Source organism: Amphiura filiformis, chromosome 9, assembly GCF_039555335.1.
Source record: "Amphiura filiformis chromosome 9, Afil_fr2py, whole genome shotgun sequence".
Classification (NCBI taxonomy): Eukaryota; Metazoa; Echinodermata; class Ophiuroidea; order Amphilepidida; family Amphiuridae; genus Amphiura; species Amphiura filiformis.
The window spans coordinates 13,892,465-13,907,147 of NC_092636.1; the positions used below are offsets into that span (position 1 = coordinate 13,892,465).

Sequence of the window (14,683 nt, forward strand, 5' to 3'; positions counted from 1 at the left end):
AACCTTATTTGAAATTAGTGATAGCGAACCTTAGAGATAGCGAACCTTAGAGATAGCGAACCTTATAGATAGCGGACCTTATTTAAAATTAGAGATAGCGAACCTTAGGGATACCGGGATTGTTAAAATTAGAGATAGCGGACCTTATTTTAAATTAGTGATAGCGAACCTTAGAGATAGCGAACCTTCAATAAATTAGTGATAGCGGACCTTATTTAAAATTAGAGATAGCGAACCTTATTTAAAATTAGTGATATCGAACCTTAGAAATACCGAACCTTTTTCAAAATTAGTGATATCGAACCTTAGGTATAGCGAACCTTTTTCGTAATTAGTGATAACGAACCTTAGAGATAGCGAACCTTAGAGATAGCGAACCTTAGAGATAGCGAACCGTAACCAAAATACCTAGCATGGTTTCTTTCACTTTACCGTGTTATTTCAGCTCAAAATGGACAGAAACTCTTCCCGATAATTATTACTAGCATTATTTCAGCATTTTGAGTAGGCCTATATAATAAAAAATTTAAAATTTGAAGGAAATCGTAGGCCTACACTAAGGCTTTAAGGAATCTAAAATGTATATAGTTTAACATGTATTAAGGGGCTGTGCAATAATTTTGAGCCCTGGGGAAGGGTTAAAATGGGGGGGGTGGGGGAGGCAAGAACATTTTGGCGAGCCGAACTGAGGGGGGAGCAATTTTTGGCAAGCCGAGTGGGGGAAAGCGATTTTTGGCGCACATTCATGGGGTGCCTTTTAAATATAACGCTCTTTTGTGTAAAAATGCGCAGAAATAAATTTGGCTTCCAACGCATTTTACCGTTCACAATAGCCCGTTTTTGAATAATGGCCATTATTTAAGGTATTTAGGGGGGGGGGTAATTTTTTGGTGAGAAGTTCATAATAGGCTATAGACTATAATGTATCGATATTATAGCCTCAGCCCAGAAGGCGTTGCAACAAGCATATGGGACATAAAACAATAAAACATGCCCAAATATAACCAGGGGCTATTTTAGAAGAAAAAAGTAGCAAACGTAAAATCTAAAAGATCAGCTAGCGCTGACAAGCTTGAGGAGGGGAAGGGGTTGCTGGCAGAGGGGTTGTCTCCCATAGAGTTCTGTTCTGTACTTTTACAAATCACGCGTTAAAATCACGCGTTTTACTGACTTATTTTGACGTTAAAGGAGGATTTCGTGATCCTTGCATCCTCTTTTTATGACATTTTTAGTAGATATCCACGAAAAAGCTTATTTCCAAAATTTCAGTTGATTCCGATTTTGCGTTTGCGAGTTATGCATGATTATGTGTATTACACTGCTCCGTAGACAATTTCGTTCTGGTGCACCAGAACGAAATTCAAATTTGGCGATATTTTTGCTAAACGAATTAATCTGCAAGAAATATTTAGTACATAAACATTATGTAGCCAGAGGTATCCAGTGGTGTAAAAATCTCAACTTTTTGTGGGAAAAGTGGGGGGATGAGGCTATGGATCACGAAATGCCCCTTTAAGGGCTGAGAGCTGAGAGCACATCACCCAGACATACCAAATTGCATTCTGAATACGAGGAATAGCCTAACTGATATCAAATAAATTAATTTTTGAAACTAGCGATATAATACACATTTTATGACAAATTATTAAAAAATGAAATTTTTGACATTGAACAGTCCTCGAAGTTAAGTTTATCAATCTAATGATATGCACATAAAGTTGAAAATTGATACATGTCTGGTTCATTAATGTATTTCACTAATTCATTTAATTATCTTGTCATTATATTCAATTACCTACAGCTCCATGAAAGTACACACTGTCATTAAGTTTATGGTATTGATGGTATTGATATACAAAAACGAACACAAATCTGCAAAAATGCATAAAATGCACACAGGTGCCTACAATTGCACGAAATTAATATCTGTAAAATGTAATAATAATAATAAAAAAATCCTTTTGATTTACTTAGAAGGGCAGGTTTCATTTAAAATGTCATTCCATTTAATTGAATTATCATTTTTGATAACTCATAAGAGTACACAGGACCTCTTTATTAAATGTTGAATGAAATGCACACATGCTCCTACCATGCAGCTCTTAACCTGTCGCACAGTAGTGTAATTTAGTTCTCAAAATGGTAGGAGACCACGATTTGCGATCGTTCCGACATAATCATAATCTATGGAATACCAAAGGTTGTGGTTAATACCAAAGGTTGTGGTTAATGCCATCCAGGTGCTCTACAAGGATTCCAATAGTGCCATTATGGTAGATGGAAGTATCTCAGAGCCTTTCCAAGTAACAACTGGAGTGCTTCAGGGTGATGTGTTGGCACCATTCCTGTTCATTATCCTGGTAGACTACCTCCTGAAGAAATCAACTTCTGGAATTGATGCTGGAATTGTTACCTACCCACGTCGCGTCGGTCAAGCAGGTATCCTGCTAGGATGCTGAATAACCTGGATTTTGCTGATGATATTGCCCTGTTGGAATCTTCTATAGCCCGGGCCCAGTCACAACTTACTAGGACTGCAACAGCAGCAGCAGATCTAGGCCTTGTCATCAGCGCACCTAAGACAGAATGACTGCAAACTGTAACACTCAGCCAGCACTTGAAGTCTATGGTAGTACCATCAACCATGTCACAGACTTCAAGTACTTGGGTTCCAAGATGGGCTCTAGTGTTGGAGATCTAAAAAGAAGAAAAGCACTAGCCTGGGCCGCTTTCTGGAAACTGGACCTGGGCCGCTTTCTGGAAACTGGAACGCCTTTGGGGAAACCCATCCCTGCCAATCGGAACAAAAATCAAGTTGTTTGAGACAACTTGTGTCACTATCCTCCTGTACGGGTGCGACGCACCCACACTCCGCACACACGCCGCACACACTCCGTGTCTGAGCCTTCATCAATGAAGTTGACACTATTTCGGAAGAAGAAGAAGGGGGAGTCCTGGGTAATCACCAAGGACATGGAAAACAAGATCAATGCCTTTCCAACATCTTGCTACAGAGTCATGTTAAACATCAAGCGTGTGGATCGGATCCCAAATGAAACCATCTACAATCTGACCAACACCACTCCACTGGTTGCCAGAGTCAAGATTCATCAACTCAAATTTCTCGGCCATACACTGCGTCTTGAAGATGACGAGCCTGTGAAAGAATATGCCCTTTATACGGTATTCTACCACATCTGCACATGGGAAGAGGAAACCGGGACGGCCGCGGACACTGCACTTAGTTACAGTATGTACAGCACCTCCTGGGAGATACTGAAGGGATGCTGCAGCCAAATAAAATTGTTTCGCTTGCCCAAGATCGCAACAGTTGGAGAAAGCTTGTAGTCGCCTGCTCCGCAGCCGACTGATGATGATGAATCATAATCTAAAAAATTATGATAATATGTCGGACCAACAGAAAATCATCTCGTTTGACTACAAATAGGGCGAATTTGCCAGTTTGCTCATAGATTTAAAGGGGCATTTCGTGATCCACAGCCTCATCCCCCCACTTTTCTCAAAAAAAGTTGAGATTTTTATATCACTGGAAACCTCTGGCTACATAATGTGTATGTACAAAATATTTCTTGCAGATTAATTCGTTTTGCAAAGATATCATGAAATTTGAATTTCGTTCTGGTGCACCAGAACGAAATTACAACGCATTGTCTATGGAGCAGTGTAATACACATAATCATGCATAACTCGCAAACGCAAAATCGGAATCAACTGAAATTTTGGGAATAGGCTTTTTTCGTGGATATGTACTGAAAAATGTCATAAAAAGAGGATGCTAGGATCACGAAATACTCCTTTAAGTTCGAACATGTGTAAGTATTACAAATATGCCAAAAATCGGTTTTGAAAAAAATAATGGTATATTCTGAAAAAAGATCGTCATCGCAAAGGTGCATAAGTTGTCGGCAAATTGATGTGGGACAGGACTTCTTTTGCTATACTTGCAATTACTTATGTTTTTCTCGGTTACTTTATGCCTTTTTGTTTTACTATGTTTCTTACTTTATTGTTTCTTGCTTTCGTTTTATTGACAACATAAGTCATTTCTCTTTTTAGAATAAAAGGTAGCCTTGAAAAGGGCTGTTTAGTTTGTCTTTGGTTCTTTTGAAGTGAGTTTACTGTGCTGCTCTGCCCTCTACCTGGTTGCCTCCTTGACAAATACAGGTTTCAGCCCTAGTCCTCATTACAACAAGTCATACATAGAATAGGCCTATTTTCTCAATTTGAAAATAAAAAAAATCACCGTATAGATCCCTGTACTAGTCCTCATTGCATCAATTGCGTTGCGTACCAACCTTGTGCGCCGGATACTTGCGAATATAGCAGTAATACGTTTGCAAAAATCTTTGGATTTTGCCACAAATGAAGAAATCAAGTGGTGTGAGGTCTGGTGATCTTGCAGGCCACTCCACAGCATGACCCATTGCCCAACCACTGTTTGCTATCCGTGGACAGAGTGAAAAACGGGTAGGCCTACTTGTCTTTAAAAGCGGCTATCTTCAAAGGTTGTGAGTCGATTGAAATAAATTTGGTTTATTAAAGCTAACAAACGATTAAAGGTTTCTTTACATAAATATCGAAAAAGAGGGCGCAATATGAGGGGCCTCTTTTTTTTGGGACACCCTGTATAAATGTACTACAGAGATTTTCTTCCCGGCCTGATATTTTCTTTTTAAAAAAAACGTGCGGTCCGGATTTCCGGAAAACTGGCGTCCCTGATGTAGGCCTAACAGGGGCGTAGCCAGCGTTCTTGGTCAGGGGGGGCAAAATAAAATTTTGGGGGCACAGACGAAAAAAATTGCAGTTGCATCATACAATACATAGAGACTGTATGTCTTCGAGCTTCCCGAAAAGGGCCTTACTGGGATGATGTGCGCGCGTAGCGCGAAAAAAATGGTGTTTTACACTATTTTCGCCCATTATCCGGCTAAAAAGGGCTTTATTGTGACAATGTGCGCGCGTAGCGCGGATAAATTTTGTATTTTACACTATTTTGGCCCTGAATTTTGCTAGAAAAGGGGCTCCTTGCCCTTTTTCTTTTCCTTTGCCCTCCTGATTTTCTCTTTCATTTTTTGTCAGAGGGGCACTTTTTCTTTCATTTTTTGTCAGGGGGGGCACTCTGCCCCCCTGCCCCCTTCGCTAACTACGCTACTGAGGCCTAACAAAGCCGACAACGAGCTCTTGATATACTGTTTTCCTTTGGTTGTTGGTTATTGTTATGTTTGGCTTGCACAGCTTTGCACACGGTGTTGCTATAATATAATATAATATAATATAATATAATAATTTGTTTTAGTCCCTCTTTTAAAAAACGCTCTGTAGAGTTATTAACTTTTTAATAAAGTTTTATTTTGAGAATTCTTCTGTCCAAATTGAGACTTGGCATGTTGAATTTACAAATTAAAATTGAGGTGATAGTTCAAGGTACTAAGGTGTACCTCGTGAGAAAAGACTGATATGTTGTAGTGTTTGCAATTCGGTTTATACTTGAAGATGAGTTTCATGCAGAGAAGATGTAATCTTCTCTGGTTTCATTTTGTACTGGTATGTAACCTTTTTGTTACTTAGCGACAATGCTTCACAATACTTTCATCAATACCCAGCATTTTTATATTTTACACAATAATGCAAGCTACAAATAAGCATATTTTAAAAATAATCTGGGAAAATATATGTTACTCGCCTGCAAGAAAAGGGATAAATGTTTGAGGGAGTTGTAATATTCAAACTATTTCTGAAATTCCTGTTATTATAAACTTTTGGGTCTAGTGTGTGATACTTACAATACTGGACACTTCACCCCCACACATTTACACTCCCTGGACACTTCACCCCCGAGCATTTTCACTCCCTGGTGAATATAATACCATTATATCAACATCACATTCACATACTAGGGTTATTATTTGGAATACTGGACACTTCATTCCCGCACATTTACACCCCCTGGTCACTACACCCCGTGCATTTTCACCCCCTGGACACTTCACCTCCACACATTTTCACCCCCTGGATACTTCACCCATGCACATGAATGTGAAAGTAAATTAAGAACGCATACAAATATAATAATTGTTTAGGATCTAGAACTTAGAAGCAGGCCCGTAGCCAGGATATATTATGGGGGGTGCTGATTTTGAAAAAGTGGACTTCTTTTTTTCTCAAAATTTGGACCTTTTTGGACTGGGGGCAGATTTGGAAATTTTGGACCAAAAAGGCATAAAAACCCATTTTTTTGCTCGCTATGCTCGCAAATGAGACTTTTTGGGCCTTTGGCATTTTTTTGGGAGAAGGGTGCGTCGCACCCCCCTGCCTACGGGCCTAGAAGGAAATAATGTAGGCGCAAATTATCTTGGGAGGCTCAGACTAATGCCAATGTATTGTATTATGGTTAACATTATGCACTCTTACAATTTTCAATCAAACAAAATATGCAAGAAAAATTCCAACAAGAATTATTTTCCACATTTTGGCATTGTCAAATTTATTTAGTAAACAAACCATGCAAATGTACTGTTGCATCACCAACTGTATTTGGTATTACCAACTCTCAGCTATAAGTATTTATATTTGTAAGGTGCCCCTCAAAAAGTAATTTACCTTGTATACCCTGCATATTATAAGCCTTGTCTGGCAATTACCATTGTTAGGTTTGTACATACAAATTTGGTAAAGAGCCAGGGCAAGTAAATTATTAAGTCCGGTGGGTACAAATGTAAGAGGATGTGGTCATGCCAGGCGGAAATTTTACAATTATTTATGTGATTTTGTGCTACTGTAACCGGTCGTTAGCAGCAAGTCCATTTAGCCTGTTTGATTTTTTGAAGGGCAAAATGTAAGTTGTGATTAAAATCATTTTTTTTTACCAATTTTAGAGAATAAAATCTTGTTGTTTTGTAAGAAGAGGAATTGAAAGTGATGGTTATGAATTCAGTTAAAAATTTTGCACCAGTCATATGTCAGGCATTGTGAAAAATCTAAACATTTTGCTTTGGACCTCAAAATATTCCTCGGTTCCAAAGGCAAAATATTCCTTGGTTCCAAAGGCAAAATATTCCTTGGTTCCAAAGGCAAAACATTCCTTGGTTCCAAAGGCAAAAAGAGTATTCACAATGCCCTCCAAATAACTGATGTGCAGTTAAACCTCTAATTATGACAATCCTTTGTAGATTTAACAAATTAATTCCAGTTTTGTTTTGTTCAAGGTATGCAGCTTTCACCAAAACCACTGAGTTTACAGCATTGATGAAGGTAGCTTAACAGTGTCCTGATAAAAAGTCTGAATACTATTATCAACAACTTAATATCAAGTGTCAATGACAATGACGCTCCACATAATTTAAAATATGAAAAATAATACATCCCATCAAACACTAAATATAATTATTTAAAACACATTTTTCAAAAGTTATAAAATATCGTAATAATGTATTACAAGCACAATTGACATATGTCTTGGAACTGTTCCCCCTCTAGTACTGTTTTACAGAGTTGAGCTAGTAAGGCACATCAGTACATTATAACTTTTATGGGACTTTACATACAATACACGTATGGGTCGTCTTAGGAAAATAAAAATACTATTTGGTAAAATTAGATTTTACAAGATTAAATGTTTCTAAGACTACAATCTGTTATTACCTAATACATTAGCACCTTTTGAACAAATATGACAAAGTACGAGGGGGTATCCAAAAGTTTTTGATATCACCCAGAAGTGAAAGAGCTATATTGATGAAATTTTGTCAGTGTAATCACTGGTCCTTATGTACATTATGGTCCAAAAATGGTCTCATAAGTATGTTTACTTTCTTTACAGGTGGCGCTAGATGGGCAGTAGGCGCATAACCTGCAAGATAGTGAAAATTGAGGAACGTAGCGTGATTAAGGTTCCTGCATTTGAAGGGTTAGGCCAACAATGCTGAGAAAATCTATGATGAAATGAAAGCTATCTACAGTGATGATTGCCCATGGCACTGTTGCTTTTTGAAAAAGGAATTTCCAAACTGGCCACATGTCCCTCACAAATGAACCAAGAAGTGGACGTCCATCCCTTACAGATGATGCGGCCACAGTGAAGAAACTCAAGAAAGTGGAGGATCTTATCATGAAAAGGTTATGCGCCTACTTCCCATCTAGTGCCACCTGTGAAGAAAGTAAACATACTTATGAGACCATTTTTGGACCATAATGTACATAAGGACCAGTGATTACACTGACAAAATTTCATCGGTATAGCTCTTTCACTTCTGGGTGATATCAAAAACTTTTGGATACCCCCTCATACATATTTTAAAAAATCTAATTACATATACATGATCTTACATGATTATATTGGACTATTTTAGTTGAAACCCATACACCCCTATGGAAGACATGACTATAACCTTCCCCACAGTGAGTATGAATATCCAATAGGATTACCTACGGGTGACTCCATTTCAAATCTATACCCATCTGCAGAAAATGTAGGTCATATTTTCCATAGGGGGTGTATAGATTTCAACTGGACTAGCCCAATGGATTCTAGAATCTAATATGTAAGGTTATTAGAAATTTCAATAATTATTATTACTGATGAAGTACAAACATTACTTCTGAATTTCCCACCATGTGATACATACAAACAATAACACACACACACCCCTCTGTACATAACTGCAAACGGGGACCTCTTCTGCATGATTTAATCCTATCTACCAGAGGACACACACCCTATTTTATTGACACACCAAGGTCCTACCCCACACACACCACTACTTCCTATCCAACCCTGAACCCCTAATCATGGACCATTTTAAAATGCATTTTAATGTTATTTGCATTGTCCTGGTTACCGGGCCTGGTTATATCCAGCAACTGAGGACGTCCACAGTTGCAGGTGTGTCCTCGTTTACGATGTATCCATGAGTGTGTCCTTGTTTGCAGGTAATTACAAACACACAGGCACCCCCACCCCACACTCCCTTTAATCATGTACCCTATTTAAAATAGTTAAAGGAGGATTTCGTGATCCTAGCATCCTCTTTTTATGGCATTTTTCAGTAGATATCCACGAAAAAAGCTTATTCCCAAAATTTCAGTTGATTCCGATTTTGCGTTTGCGAGATATGCATGATTATATGTATTACACTGCTCCATAGGCTACTGTTGTAATTTCGTTCTGGTATACCAGTACGAAATTCAAATTTGACGATATTTTGCTAAACGAATTAATCTGCAAGAAATTTTTGGTACATAAACATTATGTAGCCAGAGGCTTTCAATGGTATAAAAGTCTCAACTTTTTTTGAGAAATGTGGGGGGATGAGGCTGTGGATCACGAAATGCTCTTTTAAAGTATTAGACTTATTTATTAGCATTTTTCAAAAGCTGAATAAAAATTGTAAATCAGCGTATATTTCATTTAAAAATGCTTAGGCAACAGAACACTTGGAAGTCCCATGACATCAAAAAAATACTTTTATCAGCACCATATGACATTAGAAAAGAAAGAATGAAAAACAGGATTGTCAGCCCGGGAGAGGCACTTAACACAGATGACTATATACAAGGTAAAGACCCTGTTTTAGGACCGTACAAAAGGCTCTAAATGACCCCTTAATTGCTCATTCACATAATCACATTTCTGTTTTTTCCAAGCGATTTTTAACCATAAAGGCAAGAAAGACCCTTGATTTTGACTGTTCACAATTCAGAAAGGCCCCCTTTTACGCCATCAGCTCCTAAAGACACACCAACTCAAAATGCGGGGGAACATACCATCCAAAAATTGATGATGTGCCCCCACTATGACAGATTGTTTCTGCTCCTCTAAGTATTTTGAGTAGTGTATTTCTGTGGATCTCAAAATATAAAAACAAATGTCCCCTGTCTGTTGTGTGTCATCATGCCCTACAAATTTGATAATATTGAAAAAAGTCCTTGGAAGCAACAAATATGATAATGCTGAATAAAGTCCTTGGAAGGTTACTGACATTTTGCCATAGAGATAACAGGTATGGGGACCCACCATTTCTGACCTGTAACCTGCTTATCTTTTGAGAAACCATGTTTTTGGCCCTTGAGCTCCTTGTTAAGTCAGTATGTTGTTATGTCTAAATCCTCAGAAGCAGTGTCTGAAATAAAAAAAAATATGGAGGTTGTCCCAAGGACAACTAAAGCATGAATTCTGCTTGTCCTCAAAACATTTTAGTTGTCCCCTAAATATATGTCATGTTTTTTAAGTGCAAAGGATCCAAATCTAGTGGATGTCCAGGGGATAAGTACCGTATGGCTCAATATGGTTGTCCCCAGTGATTTTTGGACAAGAGGACAAGAGGATAAGTGCTTATTTCGAACACTGTTCAGAAGTAATGCCAGGCAAAGACACATAATGGTCCACTGTTGCAGAGATGTCCACAGTGTCATGTGTGTGTCCTCCTTTGCCTGCAAACACCTAGGCACCCTCCCCCCCCACACATACACACATTATGCATATAAGGCTAATGCTGAGGCACAATTTCACTTTTACTTTGTTAGTCAAATTTCCACAGGTTGCATTGACAAATCAGTATATACTAACGTATAAGGATATTGGGTCATTCCAGTTACAATCTATATACACTCTATGGAAGACATGCCAGTGATTTTGGTACCAGGAGAAACTCATATTTTTCACAGAGGAATCAGGGAAATGTACTTCCCTGGTGAAATTTAAGTCTGAAATATGTTTTGTTCTTTGGTGGTATACCATTCCAGAAGTCATGTACTGTTCTATAGATGGGTCAATGTGCATGGTGTACATTAAGTTACTTCTAGAATCCACACCACTGGAGCAAGTTAACTTAAAATCTCCAATAAGAATGTTTGGGTCAAGAGTGTCAATGTTGAGGTAAAAAACATTATGTGTTACAATCGGGCAACCCACCATCAAGATCAAGTCGGGCAACCCACCATCAAGATCAAGTCGGGCAACCCACCATCAAGATCAAGTCGGGCAACCCACCATCAAGATCAAGTCGGGCAACCCACCATCAAGATCAAGTCGGGCAACCCACCATCAAGATCAAGTCGGGCAACCCACCATCAAGATCAAGTCGGGCAACCCACCATCAAGATCAAGTCGGGCAACCCACCATCAAGATCAAGTCAAGTCAAGATAAGAAAACAATAATTTTGTGTTTAGATTCCGTTGTCCTGGTTACCGGGCCTGGTTATATCCAGCAACCGAGGGCATCCACGGTTGCAGGTGTGTCCTCGTTTGTGAAGTATCCATGTGTGTGTTTCAACTTTACTCATTAATAGTAGGGATGACCAATGAACCATCAACTTGATTAGAACACTCCCATAGACATGCAGGGAGCTCAACTGTGCACTGCTTGCACATACATTTCTAAATTGATTTCATTCTTTTATTTTTCAATATTTTTCTGTAAAATTTGGGGAAGTTACTGCCAATTATATTTTGTAACTATCTTGCAAATTACAGCAACATAACTTATTTTGTTTTTCTGTAAGTGCGAGTCAAAATTGGTCCATCGCCACAGTGCGCTTAATTGCCAGTGGCTGAGTTTAGCACTGCTCAAGAATGGCACAAAATATTCAAATCAGTAAGATCAGGTGAAAAACGTGGCCTACTGAGCTGTAATTTGGCAGAGTTGCCAGTAATACCTCTATCATACCCTCTGTAAAAAGGTTAAAAAATTGAACAAGTAGATCTCGAGTTACAAATTAAATCACCAGCTTCCCTTTGGAATTTTTATATTCCTTTCAAATCATGTTAAGAAGACACCTTTCTGAACATAAATGTGAAGTTTCGTGCTCATTCGATGTATTGTTCACCTGATCTTAACCCTAAACGTTTTCTTATATTTAGGCCTATAACATCTACAACTTGCTGCTGGCTATACCTTGTTTAGGACTTTCAAAAGAAGTACCTGAATGTGCAACCATAACTGTTTCAAAATAGCCCGATAGTCATGCAGGTAACTCCGAGGTCAAGCATTGAATTGGTTTGAACAAAGATACTCATAATGTATTGACTGCTACTTTGGTTTGAATGAGGAATACTACAGGAATACACATGAGCATGATGAGGATAATCTCTATTGTTGTGAATGAGTCAATGACCTTCAAAACTTAAGATTTTGTTTACATACACCTACTAATTGGTCATATTAAACCCAATAACATTGAAATTCTTGGTTGTGAAAAAAAAGTTCACCTACTTAGTGCAATTTTGATTTTGTGCCATATCGGCTATCTTGGATGATTTTTGGCAAATGTCCTCTAAATGCATGATTTCAATGCCTTGGTTTGAAAAAATAAGTTATGCAAGTGACTAGTTAAGTGCCATTTCATAAGAAACCCCTTTGATACTTTCACAATATGCTTGTTTCATGTTTGCAAATATGTTAAAATAAAGAAATATATAAAGGTAAATATATGCTTATGCCAATTTTGCTCCCCAACTGCTATTTTTGGACCTTGTCATTTTATTTCGTTCCAATGACCGGTCAGAATGGGAAACTTTGATAATTCATAATTCGAAAAGTTTTTGACCGATTTTGACCATTTAACCACCAAAATACTTCTGTTGATTAGTTCTACTCAGAAAACAATCTTTTGTAGCAACAGGGTCAACATGAAATTTTGATGGTTATCCCTATTAATAGCACCAATTAAAGCCATATAATATATAATTTTGGTCATATTTTTATTTGGTTATTCTTTGCCAAATATTATGAAATATCATCAATTGTCAGGAATGTTTTCTGGTCATTAATAATGAGGTAAAATAAAAGAAACCCCACTTACTATATATCTTGGCTGCTGCTTAACTGTAGTGTTCTATGGGTTCTTTTTAAGACATCAAAATTCAAAATTGCTGTTTCCTACACAGATTGTACATTAAATACCCAATGAATTTGACTGAATCCAATTAGGTGTAAGTTAGGACATGTGCAACCATTACACAAATACCTAAAAATCAAGTTTGAATAAAAAAATGAACCAAATTCCTTTGAAAAGATCATACATTATACATATTTAAGTGAGATGCTTGACACTATCAAGAAAGGCACTTTCAGAACTCAGATATGTAGTAATGAATGCAGGGAACTCTCTTGTAATCACCACTATCTCAAAGATTTTTGATGCCTTCTCCAAACGTCTTCTCTCCTCATCAGATGTGAGATTGGAGGAATGTTGCTTTTGGAATTCTTTGACAAGCTCTTTCACCATGGTACAGGTTACAGTGTTTCCGTTGTCTTCAAGCTTGGCCCCATGCCTTATCCACTGCCAAACCTGAAATGAAAATCAATCAGAATATTTTACTTGCTTGCATGATATGCAATTCAGAAATGGGTCCTTGTCAGTATAAAAAAATAAACACAGGGATTTATAATGTGTGACTTATATTAGGGATGACCAATGAACCATCAACTTGATTAGAACACTCCCATAGACATGCAGGGAGCTCAACTGTGCACTGCTTGCACATACATTTCTAAATTGATCTCATTCTTTTATTTTTCAATATTTTTCTGTAAAATTTGGGGAAGTTACTGCCAATTATATTTTGTAACTATCTTGCAAATTACAGCAACATAACTTATTTTGTTTTTCTGTAAGTGCGAGTCAAAATTGGTCAATCGCCACAGTGCGCTTAATTGCCAGTGGCTGAGTTTAGCACTGCTCAAGAATGGCACAAAATATTCAAATCAGTAAGATCAGGTGAAAAACGTGGCCTACTGAGCTGTAATTTGGCAGAGTTGCCAGTAATACCTCTATCATACCCTCTGTAAAAGGTTAAAAAATTGAACAAGTAGATCTCGAGTTACAAATTAAATCACCAGCTTCCCTTTGGAATTTTTATATTCCTTTCAAATCATGTTAAGAAGACACCTTTCTGAACATAAATGTGAAGTTTCGTGCTCATTCGATGTATTGTTCACCTGATCTTAACCCTAAACGTTTTCTTATATTTAGGCCTATAATATCTACAACTTGCTGCTGGCTATACCTTGTTTAGGACTTTCAAAAGAAGTACCTGAATGTGCAACCATAACTGTTTCAAAATAGCCCGCGATAGTCATGCAGGTAACTCCGAGGTCAAGCATTGAATTGGTTTGAACAAAGATACTCATAATGTATTGAGTGCTACTTTGGTTTGAATGAGGAATACTACAGGAATACACATGAGCATGATGAGGATAATCTCTATTGTTGTGAATGAGTCAATGACCTTCAAAACTTAAGAGTTTGTTTACATACACCTACTAATTGGTCATATTAAACCCAATAACATTGGTTGTGAAAAAAAAGTTCACCTACTTAGTGCAATTTTGATTTTGTGCCATATCGGCTATCTTGGATAATTTTTGGCAAATGTCCTCTAAATGCATGATTTCAATGCCTTGGTTTGAAAAAATAAGTTATGCCAGTGACTAGTTAAGTGCCATTTCATAAGAAACCCTTTGATACTTTCACAATATGCTTGTTTCATGTTTGCAAATATGTTAAAATAAAGAAATATATAAAGGTAAATATATGCTTATGCCAATTTTGCTCCCAACTGCTATTTTTGGACCTTGTCATTTTATTTCGTTCCAATGACCGGTCAGAATGGGAAACTTTGATAATTCATAATTCGAAAAGTTTTTGACCGATTTTGACCATT

At 37.6% G+C, this 14,683-nt stretch overlaps 1 protein-coding gene across 1 annotated transcript in view; it reads right to left on the reverse strand.

Annotated features, from left to right (window-relative positions):
* Positions 1-12,675: 12,675 nt before the first annotated feature.
* The window catches only part of LOC140160659 (malate synthase-like), a 29,634-nt gene continuing 27,626 nt past the window's right edge, over positions 12,676-14,683 (reverse strand). The window contains exon 12 of the mRNA XM_072183932.1: positions 12,676-13,308. Coding sequence (XP_072040033.1) covers positions 13,051-13,308 — 258 coding nt within the window. The 3' untranslated portion in view covers positions 12,676-13,050. The remainder of the gene's footprint in view (positions 13,309-14,683) is intronic.